The 18376-nt window shown below is 36.7% G+C and overlaps 1 protein-coding gene across 1 annotated transcript in view; it reads left to right on the plus strand.

Moving 5' to 3' along the window:
• Positions 1 to 18376, plus strand: part of NEK4 (NIMA related kinase 4) — a 38977-nt gene that overhangs the window by 16752 nt on the left and 3849 nt on the right. Inside the window, exons 10-14 of the mRNA XM_046684632.1 lie at positions 30 to 96; positions 896 to 1005; positions 2003 to 2091; positions 4012 to 4217; positions 4666 to 4799. Of these exons, the coding sequence (XP_046540588.1) occupies positions 30 to 96; positions 896 to 1005; positions 2003 to 2091; positions 4012 to 4217; positions 4666 to 4799 (606 nt within the window). The remainder of the gene's footprint in view (positions 1 to 29; positions 97 to 895; positions 1006 to 2002; positions 2092 to 4011; positions 4218 to 4665; positions 4800 to 18376) is intronic.

Below are 18376 nucleotides of genomic sequence, written 5' to 3' on the forward strand. Positions count from 1 at the left end.
ATGGAAGTAACCCCGACTTTCTTTAAAAGGATCGACCATTATCAGCAAGAGAGAGGAGGCGACTAAAGCAGTCACAAGAAGACGTATTCCCCTCAGGTAAAGTTGTTCTCTTTCCTTCATCTGTTGGAGGTTGTTGGTATGGCTCATGGATGTAAGCATTTGTTCTGATTGTGAGAATCACAATCGGATTGTTAAGAATTTTCAAGCATCTGTAGTCCATTTGGGAAACAAATTTGGAATAATTTTTGAAATTTCTTAGTCAAGACTATAAAAAAATGAGCATAGGCTGTTGGATCTAGAACTTGTATTATCAGAGGAAGAGGTTATTAAAAAGAGAGCAAGAGGGCTTTGAGTAGCAGTAACCCCTGGGAGATTTCAGACAGGAAATTGAGTGGGTGTTTAATTTGTTTCTGTGTTCAGAGTCTGCTGGTCAAAGAAGTGTTCTTTTCTCAGGAATAGAGAGAGGAAGCTGGGAGAATGGTGCTGCCCTGGGCTGAGGGCTGTGATCATTCCTGTAATGATTATCTAAAGAAAGTACTAGCAGTTTTCATTTACTGAATGTAGACTATGTCTCAAGTATTATGGTAAGCATTTTAAGGGCATTATCTCATTTCATATTTATAATAACGGTAGAAGATAGGCAGCGTTATCCCCATTTTGCAGCTGAGGAAACTGAGGCTCAGTGGGGTTAAGTAACTTGCCCAAGGTCACAGAACTGGTAACCCTAGAGCTGAGATTTGAACTGAGGTGTCAGATGCCTGAGTGATGATGAATATGATGTCTGAGTTACTTCTAGGCTGGCCCTTGCTGGGGTATCTTCCATACCCAGTGCAGCACCCTCTTCCCTTGAGGCCAGCCCACCACAAACAACTGCTGGGGGTGATCACTTTTTCAGGCCCTTCAGTGAGGAGAGCTTCTCTCAGTGCAGCGGGGCCAGGGAAAATACAAGAGGAAGGCCAGCACTCTGCTGCCGGATGGTTGTCTTCTGACTGCAGTGTTGCTCAGGTACATTACATAGTTCTAAGGAAAAGGTAAACTGGTCTACATCTGGCAAGCCTAATAAAGTAAACCTCATATATGCCAGCTCTGCTTCTGGGACACTGCTGACTTAAGTTACACCTTTTCACTTTCGATAAGGAAAAGAACTGGTCAATAATAATTCAAAGGATTACGTTTGCTCCATTAAGAGAATGGATTTTTTCAGGCACTCTTGTAAACAATTGGTAGCCTACTTAAATATCTTTCTTAGATAATCTTTAAAACAAGACTTCCAAAGGGCTTCTACTAGGCAACACTTTGCTAATTCTGTTGTGTTTTCAGTATACCTACCTACCTGGCCAGATTTTAGTCTCACTTGCTGATCATTCCTCACTTTCCTATTTATGTCAAAGGACATTACCTTCTCACCTAGGGATGATGTAGGGCCACCATCTGGTGGCTAAATGGTTAATTACAAGGTTTCCCACCTGTGTTCACTTTTCTGTGTAGTAATAATACTGAGAGTAATTATCCATTTTTCTGTATTCTAGTTTCTGATGCTATTTCTAGGAGCATATTATTATTTTAAAAAGTAGAAACTTCTGTGGCCTAGTGGTTAAGTTCAGTGCATTCTGCTTCAGTGGCCCGGGGTTCATAGGCTCTGATCCCAGGCATGGACCTATGCCACTTGTCGGCCATGCTGTGGTGGCAACCCACATATAAAATAGAGGAAGATTGGCACAGATATTACCTCAGGGCTGATCTTCCTCAGCAAAAAAACCCAAAACCAAAACCAAAACTTCCCACCCTTGAAAGTAATGAATATTTATTTCTTTAACAATAGTGTGTGATTTAGTTTTTTGACTAATTAAGACATCTTCTCCATTTTCCAAAGTTGTAAGGTTTGTTTGTAACTATATGAAGCAGGTACACATTGTGTCTAGACATTGCATCGAAGATTGTTTCATGTGTTATGCTCTAGTTGTGTTGTCATGTGGAGTTTTGTTTTTCCAAACATTAATAGGAAAGGAAACTCACCCGTTGTCTCTCTGAGGATGAGTTAAGTTCTTCTGCAAGTTCAACGGATAAATCAGACGGTGATTCCAGGGAAGGGTGAGTTCTTGTTTTTCTGTCTCTCTTCATAAACTATTTCTGTTTGAATTAATTCTAAATGTACATATATACTGATATTCAGACCTGTAGTACTGTCATTGATACCATTGTAAATGGTTTTTGGTATATGCTAGAGCTAAAAATATCTCTTCTAATGAATATGTCCAATTTTCATTCAGGATTCTTACAGAATGTCTTCTTAGATCTGTGGGTGTAGTTTTCATCAGATTTGGAAAAATTTGGGCCATTATTTCTTCAAGTACTTTTTTTGAACCCCCTCCTGCCCTCTTGAGGCTTCTCATTACAGTCATGCATCGCATAACAGTGTTTCGGTCAGTGATGGACTGTATATACACCAGTGGTCCATAAGATTAGTACCATACAGCCTAGGTGTGTAGGAGACTTTCCCATCTGGGTTTGTGTAAGCACACTCTATGATGTTCACACAATGATGAAATTGCTTAATGACCAATTTCTCAGAATGTATCCCTGTTGTGAAGCAATGCATGACTGTACATGTATATTAACTGTTTGAAGTTATCCCATAGCTCACTGATGGTGTTCACTTTTTTTAGACCTTTTTTCTCTGTTTCATTTTTCATAGATTCTATTGCTGTCTTTGAGTTCACTAATCTTCTTCTGCAATGTTTAATCTGTTAATCCCATCCTATGTATTTAGCACATTGTACTTTTTGTTTCTAGGAGATTACTTTGGGTCTTTTTTATACCTTCCATGCCTCTCCCTAATATGTTAATACTTTCCTCTGCCTTGGACATGTGAATATATTTATAATCACGGCTTTAATGTCCTTATCTACTAATTGTATCACTTGTGTCACTTCTGAGTCTGCTTCTATTAACTGATGTTTTTCTCTTCACAAATGTGTGCTATTTTCCTGCTTCTTTGTACGTCTGGTATTTTTGACTGGATGCCAAACATTGTCACTTTTATCTCATTAGGGGCTGGTATTTTTGTTTTTTTCCTGCTTTTTCTCCCCAAGTCTCCCCAGTGCATAATTGTATATTTTAGTTGTGAGCCCTTCTATTTGTGGTGTGTGGGACGCTGCCTCAGCGTGGCCTAATGAGTCGTGCCATGTCTGTGCCCACGATCCAAACCGGTGAAACCCTGGGCCACCGAAGCGGAGGGTGCAAACTTAACCATTCAGCCATGGGCCTGGACCTGTTTTACTTTTTTTCTGAGGAAGATTATCACTGAGCTAACATCTGCTGCCAATCCTCCTCTTTTTGCTGAGGAAGCCTGGCCCTGAGCTAACATCCATGCCCATCTTCCTCTACTTTATATGTGGGACGCCTGCCACAGCATGGCTTGCCAAGTGGTACCATGTCCGCACCCGGGATCTGAACCAGCGAACCCCGGGCCGCCGAAGCGGAACATGTGCACTTAACTGTTGTGCCACTGGGCTGGCTGCCGCACTAGTATTTTTATATTTCTTTAAATATTCTTAAGCTTTGCACTTGGATGTAGTTTAAATTCCTTAGAAATAGGGTTGGGCAGAATTTATACACAGAAATCTGGGGCTTCCTCTTTCTGGCTCTCTCCTTTCCAAGATTCCTCTCTCACTTTCTAGTGGCATTGGTTGTCTTGAACTCTGTCCTTTGATCCTGCAGGCCAGAAAGACGCTGGATTTTCTGTTGTACTTTAGCTGCCTGTGGCCTGCCCTTAGCCTAAAAGGTATTGACTCCCCTCTAGCATCTGCCTGCAGATTTTGTACATCCTCCAGTGCCTTCACATAGTTGATTTTTGTGTTTTGCCTAAAATTTCTACTTGTTATTTGTGGAAGGGTCCATCTGTACACTTTGCCATTTGGAAGGAGAACTTCCTGAAGGTTGTTTTGCATCTAATTTTTTAGTAAAAAATCCTCATGAAGCCAATTAAATAACAATGGGATTTTTTTCCAGGAAAGGTCATACAAATGAAATGAGTGACTTGCTACAATTAATGACTCAGACCCTAAAATTGGACTCTAAAGAGAGCTGTGAAGATCTCCCAGTACCAGATCCAGTGTCAGAATTTAAACTTCATCGGAAGTATCGGGACACACTGGTACTTCATGGGAAAGTTGCAGAAGAGGCAGAAGAACTCCATTGCAAAGAGCTGCCTTCAGGTGATCAGTTTATTCATTTACAGCACACTGGAGAGCGTATGTTTATTGGAGAAATGTGTCAAACTAAAGAGCTAATGCTTGCAAATTTTTAAATTTTTTTATTTCATTTGGATATCTCCATAAAAGGTATATCTTGTTTTATGCAACAGTTATGTTTCTGAAAAGCTGCGTGAAAATTCATTTTTAAAAACAAATGTAAATAAATACATTTGAATTTTTCATGTGGATTTTCTTTAAATTAGACAGTTGTGGTTTTTAGGAGATGGCAGTGAGACATGAAGCATAAATTCATATATACATTTATAGTCATTACAAATACATGAAGTCATTAAACCAAACTCTTGTCAAAATGAAAAGAATCTTAACATGACAAGATTTTTAAAAAGCATTGTGTTCTTGCTGCAGTGGTGAAAGTGTTTATTTTTTCCTCTTTATTACCGCTTTTTAGCTATCATGCCAGGTTCTGAAAAGATCAGAAGAATAGTTGAAGTCTTGAGAGCTGATGTGATCCGAGGCCTGGGGATTCAGCTTTTGGAGCAGGTGTATGATCTTTTGGAAGAGGAGGATGAATTGGAGAGAGAGGTGAGTGTCCTGTTAGCTGTGTCAGCTGCTTATGCTGTAAAATTATTTTTTAACAGTCTTTTGAAATATAATTAACGTACTGTACTGTACATTTTACTCATTTAAAGTATACAGTTGAAGGGTTTTGGTATGTTCACAGAGTTGTACAATCTTCATCACGATCAATGTTAGAACATTTCATTACTCCCAAAAGAAACCCTGTAGCGATAATGGAGTCTATCTCCATTATCCCCCAAGCCTTCCACCCCTAAGCAACCACTGATGTTTCTATCTGCATAGATTTGCCTATTCTGGATATTTCATTTAAGTGGTATCATATAAAATATGTGGTCTGTTGTGATTAGCTTCTTTAACTCGACGTAATGTTTTCAAGATTCATCCTTGTTGTAGCATGTATCATGTACTTCATTCCTTTATATGACCAAATAATATTCTATTGTATGGCTATACCACATTTTGTTTATCTTTTCATCAGCTGATGGACATTTACGTTGTTTCCACTTTTTGGCCATTATGAATAATGCTGCTCTGAACATTCACATGCAAGTTTTTGTGTTGACATATGTTTTCCTTTTTCTTGGGTATGTAACTAGGAGTGGAAATTCCTGAATCATATGGAAAGTCTTATGTTTAACATTTTGAAGAACTGCCAGACTGTTTTCCAAAGTGGTTTGCACCATTTTACATTCCCACCAGTAAGGTGTGAATGTTCTAATTTCTCCACATCCTTGCTAACACTTGTTATTGTCATCATTTTGATTATAGCCATCCTAGAGTTTGGGAAGTGGTAGCTCATTATGGTTTTGATTTGCTTTTTCCTAATGGGTAATGATGTTGAACATCTTTCATGTGCCTATTGGCAAATTGTATATATTTTTTGGAGGCATGTCTGTTCTGATCTTTTACACATCTTAAAATTGATATTTAGCTTTTTATTATTGAGTTGTAAGAGTTCTTTACATATTCTGGATATAAGTCCTGATTCAGACACATGATTTGCAAAAATTTTTTTCCTATTCTGTTTTTATTTTCACTTTCTTAATGATATTGTTTGCAGCACAAAAGATTTTAATTTTGTTGAAGTCTAATTTATCTATTTTGGTTTTTCATCACTTGTGCTTTTGGTGTCATGTCTAAGAAGGCTTTGTGTAACCTAAGGTCATGAAGATTTTTACTCCTATGTTTTCTTCTAAGAGTTTTATCATTTAAACTGTTACAATTAAGCCTATAATCCATTTTGAGTTGATTTTTTGTATTACGTAAGGAAGGGCTCTGGTTTCATTCTTTTTGCATGTGGATAGCCAATTGTCCTAGCACCATTTGTTGAAAAGACTGTTCTTTTCTTATTGAAAGGTCTCGGCACCCTTGTTGAAAATCAATTGACCATAATGTAAGGGTTTATCTCTAGACTGCTAGTTATGTTCCATTGATTTATATGTCTATCCATATGTCTGTACCACACTGTCTTTATTACTGTAGCTTTGTAGTAAGTTTGAAATCAGGAAATGTGAGTCCTCCAACTTTGTAGTTCTTTTTCAAGATTGTTTTGGCTATTATTTGCATTTCCATGTGAATTTTAGAATCAACTTCTTAATTTCTGTAAAAATGCCATCTGGGATTTTGATTAGGACACTATAGAATTTTGCTTTGAATAAATTTTAGTTTGACTTACCTGACTTTTCTGCTTAAAATTCCTGTTATTATACTTAAATCTTTTTTCTTTTTGAGAGATTCATTACACATCTTCCCAGATTTAAAAGTAAACAGTAAGGCATACTTATATTTGTATAACACAAACAATTCTATACTAATTTAAAAAAATTATTTATTGTCTTTTCCTATTTGAATACAGAGGTAATAACTGTAGGGGAGCAAGACTTTTCCTCTACCTAATGTGGGTTTGTCTGGCCGGAGAATGAATTAAATTCACATGAGACAGAATAGCAAGAAAAAATTAAACAAAGCTTTATGAGGACCATGGCCTGGGAAGAAAGGGCACTGAAGAAGTGGGGTGCACAGAGTGGTTATATAGCCCCAAACAGGGTGTTTCACATATGATTGAAATGTCCCTCCCACAATAGTCACAAGATTGCCCTCTTGGCACAGTGCTTGATGGACACAGCAGGAGGCAAGTCTGTTGTCTTGAGCTGGGTGGTCACAGGTGAGCGCAGTAATCATGGGAGATTACCACACGAGTACAGTAAACAAAATGCAGATTTAAGTCCTTGCCTTTGGTATTGATTAAGAGTTTCTAGAGAGAAGGTCATCTCCCCTTCCTGGTTCAGAGAGGGAGATATCTTTACAGATGGAGAGTTCCTTTACAATGTAAGTGTCTCTTACAAAGGGTAAGCAAGTTCTACTTTTCAGTTGCTTTCCTGTCTGCAAAGGAACCAGCCTCAAGTAATCATCATGCCAAAGAGACATATCTTGGGGTGGCCATTTCCAGGTCCCCACATAAGACATGGTCATTGTAGGACATTTAGAACATAGAGATTTTTTAAAAAATCAGTATGATCTTAGCACTCAGTGGTTCTAGATTTTGTTCTATCATTCCATGAATAGTAGTAGTAGTAATGCTTAAAAAGTGCCACACAGTGTTCTAAGCACTTTACGTGTATAAGTCATTTATATCTCCTACAATCCAGTGAAGTTGGTACTAGTATCTCCATTTTACAGATGAGGACTCTGAAGCACAGGGAGGTTAAATGAGTTGCCAAAAGTCACACTGCTAACAATTGGCCTTCAGTGCAGACAGTCTGATTCCAGAATCCATGCTCTTAACCACTGTTCTATACTGCCTTTCACGCTCTTATACATGTGTCTATAGTTTGCTGTGTACGTACACGCATCTGTCACATCACATTCATGTGTGTATCATAGCCTTTTTCTTTTTTTCTTTCTCTTTTAGCAAAACAGGATTATACTATATACAATTTTGTAGCCTATATTTTTCACTTACCAGTACAACTGAGGGGCTGGCCCGGTGGCGCAGTGGTTAAGTGTACATGTTCCGCTTCAGCGGCCCAGGGTCCGCCGGTTCGGATCCTGGGTGTGGATATGGCACCGCTTGGCAAGCCATGCTGTGGTAGGCCTCCCACATATAAAGTAGAGGAAGATGGGCATGGATGTTAGCTCAGGGCCAGTCTTCCTCAGCAAAAAGGGGAGAATTGGCAGCAGATGTTAGCTCAGGGCTAATCTTCCTAAAAAAACAAACAAAAAAACAGTACAACTGAACTCAGAAGCGCAGCCAGCTCCTTATAGTAACAGTCATTCCTGATTGTCCTTGTGCTTTCAAGACCACTGCTCTTTTCCTGCTCTCCCAGAGCTAATTCCTGATTGTGATGACCAATTGCAATTCATATCATGATTATTTCCCAATGAATCGGTTGTGTTATATCACATCTGCACGACGAAAACTTTCAAGAGTAGTAGAAGTGGCTGAACAAACATTTTTTGACTAGTTGCTCTTTTGGGTTTTTATGTTTCTAGTTTTTTTGGTAATAATAACAACAACAACAGTAAGGCCTTAAATTCCTAGAAATATAGTTGCTTCTGTACCAATTTAATAATAAATGATATCTAAGTGTTAATTTATTTCAAAATAATTTCAGATTAACAGAAAAGTTACAAAAATAGTACAAAGAATTCCTGAATACTCCTCACCTGTGTTCCCCAACGTTATTATTTGTTAGAAAGTTGCAGATATGATGTCTCTTTACTCCTGAATTCTTCAGTGTATTTCCTAAAAACAAGAATATTTCCTTACATAACTACAGTACAATTATCAAACTCAGAAAATTAACATTGATACATTACTGTTATCTAGGATTGAGATATAATTCATGTATCATGCAGTTCACCCGTTTAAAGTGTACACTTGAGTGCTTTTTAGTATATTCACAAATACATGCAACTATCACCACAATTTTAAATATTTTCATCTCCTTAAAAAGAAACTTTATACCTTTAGCTAGCAGCTCTCTATCTCTCCTCCCTCCAGTCCTAAAGAACCAGTAATCTAATATCTGTCTCTATAGATTTGCATATTCTGGACATTTTATTTAATGTAATCATACAAAATATGTGGTCTTTTGTGACTGATGTCTTTCACTTAGCATAATATTTTCAACGTTCGTCTGTATCATGTATCAGTATCATGTATCAGTACTTCATTCCTTTTTATGGCCAACAGTATTCCATTGTATGGATAGCACATTTTGTTTATTCCTCAGTTGATAAACTTTTGGGTTTCCACTTTTTGCTTATAATGAATAATGCTAGCATAAGCTTTTGTGTGTATTCAATTCTCTTGGGTTCATAACCAGGAGTGGAATTGCTGGGTCATATGGTAATTCTACATTTAAACGTTTGAGGAACCTGCAGACTGCTTTCCAAAGCAGCTGCACCATTTTACATTCCTACCAGCAGCATAAGAGGGTTCTGATTTCTCCTCATCCTTGTCAGCACTTGTTATTATCTGACTTTTTTATTATAGCCATCCTAGTGGGTGTGAAGTGGTATCCATTGTGGTTTTGATTTGCATTTCCCTGATGATAAATGATGTTGAGCATCTTTCTATACTACCTGCCATTTGTATATTTTCTCTGGAGATATGTCTACTCAAGTTCTTTGCCCATTTTTTAACTGAGTTATTTATCTTTTCATTATTGAGTTTTAGAAGTTCTATATATATTTCAGATACAAGTCTCTTACTAAATATATGATTTGCAAATATTTTCTCCCATTCTGTGAGAATGGGAGAATGTCTTTTTACTTTATTAATAGTGTTCTTTGAGGCACAAATTTTTTTATTTTGATGAAGTCCAATTTGTTTTTCTTTTGCTGCTTGTATTTTTGGTGACATCTAAGAATCCATTGCCAAATTCAAGGTCACACAAGTTTACCACTATGTTTTCTTTTAAGAGGTTTATAGTTTTAGTCCCTACATTTAGGTCTTTGATGAACTTTGAGTTAATTTTTGCATATAGTAAGAAGTAAAGGTCCAACTTCATTTTTATATATGTGGCTGTCCTGTTGTCTCACTACCGTTTGTTGAAAAGACTAACACCTTGTCAAAAAAAAGTTGACTGTAGACCCATAGGTTTATTTTTGGATGCTGAATTCTATTCCATTAATCTATTTTTATCCTTATGCTAGTACCATACTGTCTTCTTTACTATTGCTTAGTAATAAGGTTTGAAATTGGGATAGGTGAATCCTCCAACTTTGTTCTTCTTTTTCAAGATTCTTTTGCCTATTCTGGGTCCCTTGCAATTCTATATGAATTTTAGAATTTGCTTGTCAGTTTCTACAAAGAAGCCAGCTGGGATTCTTATAGGGATTGTATTGAATCTGCAGATCAATTTGGGGAGTATTGCCATCTTAACAATATTAAGTCTTCTAATCCATGAAAATGAGATGATTTTCCATTTATTTAAATCTTAAATTTCTTAAAACAATGTTTTATACTTTTCAGAGGATAAGTTTTACACATCTTTTGTTAAATTTATTCCTAAGTATTTTATTCTTTTTCGTCTATTGTAATTGAAATCTTGTTATATTCATTTGGGATTGTTCACTGCAAATGCATAGAAATAAATTTGACTTTTTAAATATTGACCTTGTATCCTGAAACCTTGCTGAACTTACTGGGTTTAATAGTTTTTTTTTTTAGTGGACTCCTTGAAATTTTCACTATATAAGATCATGTCATTTGTGAATCGAGTTAGTTTTGCTGTCCAATCTGGATGCCTTTTACTTCTTTTTCTTGCCTGATTTCCCTGGCTAGAACCTCCAAGACAATGTTGGAGAGAACTGGTGAGAGTAGACATCCTTGTTTTGTTTCTGATCTTAGAGGGAAAGCATCCAGTCTTTCACCATTGAGTATGGTGTTGATTGTGGGTTTTCATGGATGCCCTTTATCAGGCTGAAGAATGTCCCTTCAAGTCCTGGTTTGTTGAGCGTTTCTTATCATGAAAAGGTGTTGAGTTTGTCTAATGTTTTCTCTCTATTTAGATGCTTGTGTGGTTTTTGTTTTTTTATTCTGTTAATACAGTGTGTTACATTAATTGATTTTTGGATGTTAAAATATCCTTGTATTCCTGAGATAAATCCCACTTGGTCTTGGTGTATTCTTCTTCTCATATGTTGCTGGAGTTGTGTTTCTAGTATTTTGATTAGGATGTTTGTGTCTGTATTCATATGAGATATATTGGTCTTTACTTTACTTTTCTCGTGAGGTCTTTGTCTACTTTTGTTATCAGGGTAATACTGGCCTCATAGAAGGAATTGGGGAGTGTTCCCTCATCTTCTATTTTTTGGAAGAGTTAGTGAAGAATTGGTGTTAATTCTTCTTTAAATGTTTGATAGAATTTACCAGTGAAGGCATCCGGGCCAGGCTTTTCTTTGTGGGTAGTTTTTTGATAATGAATTTACTGTCTTTACTTGTTATATTCAGATTGTCTGTTCTTCAGTTTCTAAACTTTATGTCCTTCTAGGAATTTGTCCATTTCATCTAAGCTATCTAATTGACATATAATTATTAGTAGAAATCCTTTTCAATATTTTTTATTTCTGTAAGGTTGGCTATTTAGGAGTGTGTTGTTTAATTTCCACATATTTTTGAGTTTCCCCATTTTATTTCTTTTATTGATTTCTAATTGCATTCCATTGTGGTTGGAGAGCATACTTTTGTTATTTCTGTCCTTTTAAATTTATTGAGGTTTGTTTTATGGCCTAGCATATGCTCTAACCTGGAGAATGTTCCATGTGTGTTTGAGAATATATATTCAGTTGTCATTGAGTGGGGTATTTGATAGATGTCTGTTCTAGTTTGTTTATAGTGTTGCCCAGATTTCCTATTTCCTTGTTGTTCTGCAAAGTTGTTTTACCCATTATTCAAAGTGGGGCATTAATGTCATTAATGTCTCCAATTATTATTGTTGAATTCTCTCTTTCTCCCTCCATTTCTATCAGTTTTTGCTTCATGTATTTTGGTGCTCTGGGTAGGTGCATATATGTTTATAATTGTTATATCTTCCTGATGGATTGACTTTTTTATCATTATAAAATGTTCCTCTTAGTCTCTACTAATATTTCTTTTTATTTTAAAGTCTATTTTATATGATATTAGTATAGCTACTCAAGCTTTCTTATGGTTGCTATTTGCAAGATATATCTTTTTCTTTTTACTTCCAATCTATTTGTATCTTTGAATTTATTGTATGTTTCCTATAGACACCATATATTTGGATCTTATTTTCTTAACCATTATTACACTTTGCCTTTTGATTGGATTGTTTAATGTGTTCACATTTAATGTTATTATGCATACAGTTGGATTTATGTCTGCCATTTTACTTTTTATTTTGTTTATGTCTCGCATTTTTTGTTCCTGTCTTCCTCCTTTACTGTTTTCTTTTGCGCTGAGTATTTTCTAATGTAGCATTTTAATTTCTTTAATGATATTTTTCACTATATATTTTTTAGTTCTTTCTTTCGTGGTTGCTTAAGGCTTACAATATACATCTTAAATGACCAGAATCAGCTTTAGCTTTATGCTGACTTAATTCCAGTGAAATATAAAAATGTTACTCCTATTCCCTTTTCCCCTTTGTTGTCATATTATTATACATATCACATCTATATATATTTCAAACCCAACATTACCTTGTTATAATTATTACATTATATAACTTTGTCTCTTCAAAGTGAGAGAAGAAAGGAAAGAAAGTATATATTTGTAGCTTTTGTTATAGTAGCCTTCTTCTTTATTATTTCTGGATCTCTTCATTTATTCACGTGGATTCAGGTTACCATCTGGAGTCATGAATTCTTCCAATCCATGAGCATGGAATATCTTTCTATTTATTTGTTTCTTCTTCAATTTTATTCATTAATGTCTTACAGTTTTCAGTATACAGATATTTCATTTCCTTGGTTGAATTTATCCCTAGGTATTTTATTCTTTTTGATGCAATTGTAAATGAGATTGGTTTCTTAATTTCTCTGTAAGATAGTTTGTTATGAGTGTCTAAAAATGCAACAGATTTTCAAGAGAGTGACGTCAGCATCATGGTGGAGTGAGCTGTTCCCTTAGTCTCTACCCGCCTAAGTTACAACCAAACAGACATTCATTAACCAATAGAGGATTCCCTACAAAGTACAATAGGATGTCAGAGAGATCTACACAGCCATACATCTGAAGGTGGGGATACTGGATCCCCAGGAAGCAGTGGAAGGAGGTGAGGGGATGCCCTCCCCCTCCCCAGTGGCAGCAGTCTAGGTCATGGGTCCTCAGGCAGCAGCCAGCATGTGACTGTAAGAGGAGGTGGGGGGGGGTGGCCAGGTGGTGTAGTGGTTAAGTTTGTTCACTCTGCTTCAGTGGCCCTGGGTTTGCAGGTTTGGGTTAGGGCGTGAACCTACACATCGCTTGTCAAGCCATGCTGTGGCAGCATCCCATATACAAAAAATAGAGGAAGATTGGCACAGATGTTAGCTCAAGGACAGTCTTCTTCAAGCAAAAAAAAAAAAGAAAAAAGAGGAGATGAGGGAGCAGGCAGGCCTGCATGCGAACACTTTCACTTTTGTAGTGCCAACTCAGCCTGTGAGAACACTCCACACCAAGTAGTGTAGTTCAGCCACAGTGTGGGTGTCCCCACCGAGCACAGCTCCCCAGGTGAACTGCCTGTGAGTGCAGAGTGGGCCTACGTGCATGTGAAAGAAAGTGCCCCTCCATCCCTGCCTAGCGCACCAGCTCAGCAGGTCCTGGGCCAAGGCAGCAGATCTGCACCACAGAACCTGCACATCCTGTGTGATCCAGCAGGTAAAGGCAGATGAACCCAGTTGGCACAACTTCTAGCAGATGTGGAAGGTTCAGAAAACACAGCTCTTGCCCCCCACCCCCAGTAGTGGCAGGTGGAATTTGCGACCTGATACTATCTCTATGCGCCAGAAAAGGATCACTTTGTCAAACACCATGAAGAACTACATTAATACTCCAGAGCAGAAGGAAAATGACAAGTCTCCAGAAATCAATGCTGATGTCACAGAAATTTACAATCTAAATGACAGAATTCAAAATAGTTGTCATAATGAAATTCAGTGAGTTACAAGAAAACTCAAAAATACAGTTTAATGAACTCAGAAATAAAATTAATGAGCAGAAGGAATTCTTCACAAAAAAGATTGAAACTCTAAAAACACCAAACAGCAATTCTGAAGATGAAGAACACAATGAATGAGATAAAAAATAATCTAGAAACTTTAAAAAATGGAGTTGATGTTATGGAGGACAGAACTAGTAATTTAGAGGACAGAATATAGAAATGCTTCAGGTGGAGGAGGAGAGAGAACTAAGACTTAAAAAAATGAAGAAATTCTTCAAGAAATATCTAACTCAATGAGGGAATGCAACATGAGGATTATACGTATTCAAAAGGGAGAAGATGGGGAGAAAGGAGCAGAAAGCTTGTTTAAAGAAATAGCAGATCAGACCTTCCCAAACCTGGAGAAGGAACTGGACTTAGAAGTATATGAAGCCAGTAGAACTCCTAATTACATCAGTGCAAAAAGACCTTCTCCAAGGCATATAATAGTAAAACTGGTAAACATCAATAACAAAGAAAAAAGGTTAAGGGCAGCAAGGCAGAAGAGAATAATCTACAAAGGAACCCCTATCAACCTTTGAGCAGATTTCTCAGCAGAAACCTTACAGGCTAGGAGAGATTGGAATGATATATTAAAATCTGAAAGACAAAAACTTCCAGCCAAGAATACTCTACCCAGTGAAACTATCCTTCAGATATGATGGGGAAATAAAAACTTTTCTAGATAAACAAAAACAGGGAGTTCATTGCCACTAGACCTCCCTTACAAGAAAGGATGAAGGATATCTGCATACCTAAGACAAAGGCAAAGGTTTACAAATCTTTGAGCAAGGAGATAAATAGACAAAATCAGATAATTGCAGCTATCAGAACAAGTTAGCAAACAATTATAAAAGATAAAGAGAAGGAAAGCATCAAAAATAACTATGAACACTTCATTTCAATCACAAACTTACAACACAAAACAGAATAATTTGTGACAACAATAACTTAGGTGGGGAAGAGGAAAGGGATGGAACCTGCTTAGGCTAATGGAGATAAGAGGCTATCAGAAAATGGACCATCTCATCTACAAGATCTTTTATATGAACCTCATGGTAAACACTAAACAAAAAAATCAGAGCAAAGACACAAATCATAAATAAAGGGAAAACTGAAAAAACCATCACAGAAAACCACCAAACTGAAATGGCAGTCAGAGAAACAAGGGAAATATAGTACAACCAGAAAACAAGTGATGAAATGGCAGTGTTAAGCACTCATATATCAATAATCACTCTAAATGTAAAAGGATTGAATTCTCCAATCAAAAGACACAGAGTGGCTGGATGGATTAAAAAAACAAGACCAAGCAATATGCTGCCTCCAGGACACACAAATCAGCTCTAAAGACAAACTAGGCTCAGAGTGAAGGGATGGGAGATGATACTCCAAGCAAATGGCAAGCCAAAGGAAGCAGGTTTTGCCATACCTATATCAGAGAAAGCAGATTTCAAGATAAGAAAGGCAGTGAGAGACAAAGAAGGCCAGTATATAATGATAAAAGGGACATTCCACCAAGAGGACATAACACTTATAAATAATATGCACCTAACACAGGCGCACAAAAGTATATAAAACAACTAGTAACAGACCTAAAGGGAGAAATTAACAGTAACACAATAATAGTAGGGGACTGCAACTTGCCACTCACATCAATGGATAGATCAGTCAGACAGAAAGGCAACAAAGAAATAGTGTACTTAAATGAAAACCTAGACCAGATGAGCTTAATAGATATATATAGAACATTCCATCCCAAAACAGCAGAATACACTTTCTTCTCAATTGCAAATGTAACATTCTCTAAGACAGACCATATGTTGGGAAACAAGGCAAGCCTCAATAAATTTAAGAAAATTGAAATCATATGAAGCATCTTTTCTGACCACAATGCTATGAAACTAGAAATCAACTACAAGAAAAAAGCTGGGAAAGTCCAAACATGTGGAGACTAAACAACATGCTACTGAACAACTGTGGCAACAGTGAAGAAATCAAAGGAAAAATAAAAAAATACCTGGAGACCAATGGAAATAAAAATGCATCATAGCAACTCTTATGGGATGCAGCAAAAGTGGTTCTAAGAGGGAAATTCATAGCAATACAGGCCCACCTCAACAAACAGGAAAACCTCAGATAAGTAATTTTAAACTACACCTAACAGAGCGAGAAAAAGAACAACAAACCAAGCCCAAAGTCAGCAGAAGGAGGGAAATAATAAAAATTAGAGCAGAAATAATGAAATTGAAACAAACAAGCACAACAGAAAGGGTCAGTGAAACTAAGAGCTGGTTCTTTGAAAAGATAAAGAAAATTTACAAACTTTTAGCCAGACTCACTAAGATAAAAAGAAAGAAGGCTCAAATAAATAAAATTAGAAATGAAAGAGGAGAAAGTTACAAAGGCTACCACAGAAATACAAAGGATTGTAAGAGAATTCTATGAAAAACTCTATACCAACAAATTGGATTACCTAGAAGAAATGGATAAATTCTTAGATTCATACAACTTCCCAAAACTGAACCAAGAAGAAACAGAGAATCTGAATAGACCAATCACAAGTAAACAGATTGAAACAGTAGTCAAAAACCTCCTCAAAAACAAAAGTCCAGGATCAGATGGCTTCTCTGGAGAATTCTACCAAACATTCAAAGAAAATTTAATACCTATCCTCCTCAAACTATTTCAAAAAATTGAAGATGGAATGCTTCGTACCTCATTCTATGAGGCCAACTTACCCTGATACCAAAACAAGACAAGGACAAAACAAAGAAGGAAAATTACAGGCCAGTATTGCTGATGAACATAGATGCAAAAGTCCTCAATAAAATATTGGCAAACCAAATACAGCAATACATTAAAAGGATCAAATACCATGATCGTGTGGAATTTATACGAGGGGCACAGGGATGGTTCAAGTTTCACAAATCAATCAATGTGATACACCACATTAACAAAATGAGGAATAAAAATCACATGATCATCTTAGTAGATGCAGAGAAAGCATTTGACAAGATCCAACATCTATTTATGATAAAAAAAAAACTCTCGATAAAATGGGTATAGAAGGAAAGTGCCTCAACATAATAAAGGCCATATATGACAAACCCACAGCCAACATCATACTCAATGGGAAAAAACTGAAAGCCATCCCTCTGAGAACAGGAACAAGACAAGGGTGTACTCTCTCACTGCTCCTATTCACATAGTACTGGAGGTTTTGGCTAGAGCTGTTAGGCAAGAAAAAGAAGTAAAAGGGATCTAAATTTGAAAGGAAGAAGTGAAACTCTCACTGTTTCTGGACAACATGATCTTATATATAAAGGTCTTATATATAAGACCCTAAAGAGTTCACCAGAAAGCTATTAGAAATAATCAACAACTACAGCAAAGTTGCATGGTAGAAAATCAACTTACAAACATCAGTTGCATTTCTATACACTAATAACGAACTAGCAGAAAGAGAACTCAAGAATACAATCCCGTTTATGATCACAACAAAAAGAATAAAATATCTAGGAATAAATTTAACCAAGGAGGTGAAAGTCCTGTACACTGAAAACTGTAAGACATTATTGAAAGAAATCAAAGATGACATAAAGAAATGGTTAGATAGTCCATGTACATGGATTGGAAGAATAAACATAGTTAAAATGTCCATACTTCCTAAAGCAATCTACAGATTCAATGCAATCCCAATCAGAATCCCAATGACATTCTTACAGAAATAGAACAGAGAATCCTAAAATTATTTGGAAGAACAAAAGAGCCAGAATAGCTAAAGCAATCCTGAGAAAAAAGAACAAAGCTGGAGGCATCACAATCCCTGACTTCAAAATATACTACAAATCCATAGCAACCAAAACAGCATGGTACTGGCACAAAAACAGACACACAGATCAATGGAACAGGATTGAAAGCCCAGAAATAAAACCATACATCTGTGGACAGCTAATCTTTGACAAAGGAGCCAAGAACATACAATGGAGAAAGGAAAGTCTCTTCAATAAATGGTCTTGGGAAAACTGGACAGACACACGTAAAAGAATGAAAGTAGACCATTGTCTTACACCATACACAAAAATGAACTCAAAATCGATTAAAGACTTGAATATAAGACCTGAAACCATAACACTCCTAGAAGAAAACCTCGGCAGTACACTCTTTGAGGGTACCCTCTTTGACTGGTCTTAGCAGCATCTTTTCAAATACCGTGTCTACACGGGCATGGAAAACAGAAAATAAATGGGACTACATGAGACTAAAAAGCTTCTGCTTCTGTTTCCTTTCAACCTGCAGGACTCCTTTTAGTATATCTTGCAAAGCAGATCTAGTGGTAACAAACTTCTTCATCTTTTGTTTATCTGGGAATGTTTCAAGTTCTCCCTCACTTTGTTTCCCCCAGTTTTATTGAGATGTAATTGATAT

This window comes from Equus quagga, chromosome 1 (genome assembly GCF_021613505.1).
Source record: "Equus quagga isolate Etosha38 chromosome 1, UCLA_HA_Equagga_1.0, whole genome shotgun sequence".
Classification (NCBI taxonomy): Eukaryota; Metazoa; Chordata; class Mammalia; order Perissodactyla; family Equidae; genus Equus; species Equus quagga.